The 4,511-nt window shown below is 35.8% G+C and overlaps 1 protein-coding gene across 1 annotated transcript; it reads left to right on the top strand.

The window, feature by feature from the left end:
• Positions 1-1,009: 1,009 nt before the first annotated feature.
• LOC141817650 (thylakoid lumenal protein TL20.3, chloroplastic-like) lies at positions 1,010-1,967 on the top strand (the record flags this gene model as incomplete). Its single annotated transcript, XM_074705293.1, is given in 4 exon segments — positions 1,010-1,193; positions 1,275-1,434; positions 1,525-1,554; positions 1,861-1,967. Coding segments are annotated over 4 exon segments (406 nt in total), but the record flags the coding sequence as incomplete, so codon positions are not given.
• Positions 1,968-4,511: the final 2,544 nt, after the last annotated feature.

Here is a 4,511-nt window from a genome sequence, read left to right as displayed (position 1 = left end):
TTCCAGCTTCTTCTTCATCCCTTAACATTGACACAAGTCTTTAAACGTCTTCCACAAGCCTCGTTCACTTCCTTGCACTCGCTTGAGACGTTTCCCTCGACTTTGTCATGCTAAGACTTCTCTTGCCAAAAGGCCTCGCCTCCGGGTTCACCTTTGCCAAGAGACCGCGCCTCCGGGACTTCACCAAATGCCAAGACTTCATTCCTGGACTTTCCTGTGAACTCAAGTCACACATGTTAGATCAACAAGCATTGTCTAACTTAACCTGATTTAGCCAAACATTAAAATTCAAATTGCTTGGAGCAAAATTGCCTCAACACTATTCACCCCTCTAGCACTCACTTATATCTTACACATTCGATCTTTTGATCCCTAGGACTTTCCTTTTGATGTCCGATCTTCGCTGACCCATCGACCTGCTAGACATTCAATCCACTGATCCACCTAGACTCTCTGTCTGGCTGGTGCCCTCGATCTGCCAAGTCTTCCTTATCTAGTCCTATTGATCAGAATTTATTTACCTAGTCTCCAATTAGGACTTCCCTTATTAGTCATTTGGTTAACTTTGACCTGATTAGATTTCATTCACATTTAAATATTAAGTCATATTTGAATCAATCTTTGATCAGATTGACTAGATTTAAGTACATTATTAAATATTGAAATCCTAAATGTAGACGGCATCAAAAAAAAAAAAATATACATGACATTTAACGAGAAAAGAATAATAAAATGCAATAAAATATGAAATGGAGAAGAAAAAGAAATGAAAAAGTTAAATAATTGTTAAATTATCATAAGAATATTATAAAATATTCTAAACTTATGTTTTAAGTAAATTCTATGAACCTAAGTATCAATAATTCAATCTAATAATATATATTAGAGATTTGTAAACGTTAAACAACATAAAATATGCTAAAAGGCCTAACATTAACTTGTCCCGTTTTAATTTGGATAAGTGGGTGATTCGGACCAATTCCAAGCGCATACGTGTTCGCAAGCAGTTCACCGCATAGTTTATCTCTTTCCACCTCCAGACTCGTTCTCGGCTGAACTCGCTTCCTCCTCATCCACCGACCCAATGGCACTCACTTCCATCTCACCGCTCTCCATCTACCTACTCAAGCCTCTCTCTACTGCTCCACCTCGCACTCCCCCTAGAGCTTCTCCCATCATCTGCCGGGCTTCTGGTGAGTTCTGCGCTTCCTTCTTCACGGTCTTTGGTCAAACATTTTGGCTTTCGCGTTATTTGAGACATACCTATCCTTCAGCACATTCTGAGAATTGGAGATCAATCACATCGACAGCACTAGCAGCCGTCATCGTTAGCTTTGGCGGCGTAGCGTTGGCCGACCTCAACAAGTTCGAAGCGGAGCTCCGAGGGGAGTTTGGGATAGGCTCCGCCGCTCAATTCGGCTCAGCAGATCTCAAGTAACTGCGTCTGTTGGTTCTTCTTTGTGCATATCTATATGTTTATGGTTTTGATTCTTCTTCACAGTTGATTTTGGTCTCGATGTGTAGGAGGGCTGTCCATGTCAATGAAAATTTCAGGTAATTCCTTTTTTTCTTCTTCTTTTACTATCATAGTATATGAATCCGTTCCTGGAAAATAGTCCTTATTTAATTCAATTCAACCTAATTTGGTGATGCAACTAAACAATTAATGCCATTATCAGCTACTCTCTTGACTAAACTGAAACCCTAGGTAAACTGCGGTGAAATTTTGCATCATTTTGCGATGCATGCCCTATAACGACGTCATACCACTCTATCATACCAAACTAAGAACATAAAATATATGCTCATAAATTAGACTGTGCTACTGTATTAACATTTAGGAATTTGGCCATGATACAGACGTGCCAACTTCACAGCTGCAGATATGAGAGAATCTAATTTCAGTGGATCTACATTCAATGGTGCTTACCTTGAAAAGGCAGTTGCTTATCGAGCAAATTTTACAGGTAATTAATTGCCACTCCTTTATGCATTATCGTTATTTTAATTTACTTATTTGAAATTGCATTCCTTAATCATAGGTGATGGTAGCTAGTTGCTAAAATTTAGCGATATATCTATTTCCAGTCAAATTCAGTTGAAACTCAACTAACTTGGTTTAATAGCAACGATCATGAATATTTTTTATGGTTTAAGATGATTCTACAATTTCTTATGATGTTTATTGGGCCTCAACTGTGATTTCCCTGTTAAGGCTTGAATGTATTTAAGGAAAATATGAAACAACCTTTTCTGCATTGAGCTTTTATTCTTTTCTTTTGATTACTTTCTCTACTGTAATTCCTTAAGATTCCCGTCCCTTAACACCTCACATCGGCAAACAATCATGGAAGAAGGATTTGAGGTTGTTCTATGACCTTATCCTATTTTCTCTCTCTTTTTTTTCTTTACTTTCTTGTTTCATTCCTCTCCAATGGAAGGTTGGAAGGAAGAAATTTAAATCCTACTAAGAATATGAAGTGCCTACTAGTTATGAGTATAACGGTGAATCTTTAAAAAAGTCCAGAATTTGGTGGGTATTTTTTCCTTGGTTGAATTTGGATATGCAAAATTGTTAATATTGAAGCTTCAGAAATATATTGCTTATTATGTGGTATATTTATCAGACATTGGTGTTGTTAATAGGATGGTTGTGGATGTGATCAAATTTGTATACATTTGTTTTATTAAGATCCTTATCTTTATGGTTGTAGAGAAGTATTTAATATCTCAAATATAATACTCACAGTAGTATTTTAATCCACGATGTCTTGTGTGTCGTCGCATCATGCAGGTGCTGATCTCAGTGATACTTTGATGGACCGCATGGTATGAACATTAATACATTAGTTCCTAGTTTCTCTAACGAGTAACATATGGTTGATATTCTGTGCATGCATGATAATTGGTTGAAGAAGCTCCACTAAGATGTTTCCAGGCATTAGCAATATTTACATTGACAGCTATAGTTGTCTCAGATTACGTTTGTGAATAATTATGGTCTATTTCTTCATAATGAAATTTTAACTAGATTCTGCCTTTTCAAATTATCCCAAGCAAATGATTCAACATTATAAAAGACCAATTAACTATGACCCTTTTATTTAGATTTATTGTTACTTTATTTACTCTCCTCCTTTTTACACACATAAACATATAGAGATTGTAAGGTGCTTTGGTAAATTACTGAATATGCATTTGCAGTCTCTAAAAATAATAATTGACTTGATCTGGATGAGATTTGTTGTTGGGTTCAGGTCCGTAAGATTGTAGGGTCGGTTTGTGGTTAGGTTAGTCGCCTATCAGGGTGGTAAGGTTGCTAGTTATCCTGACTTGTACTCTTTACTTGAATTGAGGCACTTGAGAATATTCCTTTTAAGATTTCTTCTTCTTCAATTGTCTTGGATTCCTCCTCATTCTTTGAAGAGGTGGATGGTTTCCCATTTGACTGATCTAATGAAGAGAGTCTAATGTTCTCATTGACTTACTCAAGGAGTGGACTTTAAATTTTCCTTCTCTTGGTCATGTGGAATCTCAGATTCTTCATTAATTTTTTTCATTACCTCTTTAATTTTCTCTTGTAATTGATCTTTCTCCTCTTGTACGGGATTCTTATGATAATGAACCATCTTTTTCTAAAGATCCTTTGCGTTATCATATCCCCTAGCCTTATTTAAAATAAAGTTGGGGAAAATTGAAATAATTGAATATATATAGCTTTAGACCTTCAAAAATCTCAATTTCCATTTACTTTCCTTGAGATTTCTTTCTTTCTTGTCTTTGGGACTTCTAAATCCCACTCCATGGCAAGAACCATTCCAAAATCAATTTTTAACAAGTCTTGATTCCTTTTTTTTTTTCAAAAATTGAAATCTTCATCATATAATAGGGATTTCATACACCATTCTAGCCATCACTTTGTTCTTGAGTGATGGTTAGTCCTTTCGTGCGATCGGGTTATGATACCACTTGTTGAGACTAGTGTGTGCGAATGGTCGGATAGCTAGAGGAGAATGAATACTGATTGTTCCTACAAATACAAACTAATACTAATCTTGCTACATAAACACAAAGGATAGTGCATCTAAGTAAAAAACATAAACTCAATTACATGCCAATCACTAACTAGCTCATGTAATGTGACTTGGAATTCTCATTCCTACTTTACAATGTATGACTTGTTGGTGAGTTGCTCTTGAAAAGCCTACTGTCTTTCTCCTTCACAAATAATCTTTGAAGGTGGAGAACCTCTTACAATATGAACAATAAAAGAAGATTAAAAAGGAGCTTAAAGTAGTACATGAGTTTGAATCCACCATCAATTGTGAGCTTCCTAATCGCTTTAACCTGAGTTTGTTAATGGCTATTTGAGTTGATTAGATTCCACCATCAATCCTACTGTAGCTCTTAAGTCATCCTACTGTTATAGTGCAACTTTGTAAAATTAAAAGCTCCTTCTAGCTTTTTTTGTTGTAGCATTAGTCAATTATATGTATTCATCAATTGACTAA

This window comes from Curcuma longa, unplaced genomic scaffold, assembly GCF_044706935.1.
Source record: "Curcuma longa cultivar G26 ecotype Majalengka, Jawa Barat unplaced genomic scaffold, ITB_CL_G26_1.1 contig_21422, whole genome shotgun sequence".
In the NCBI taxonomy this organism is placed as follows: Eukaryota; Viridiplantae; Streptophyta; class Magnoliopsida; order Zingiberales; family Zingiberaceae; genus Curcuma; species Curcuma longa.
This window is presented reverse-complemented; position numbering and strand designations above follow the sequence as displayed.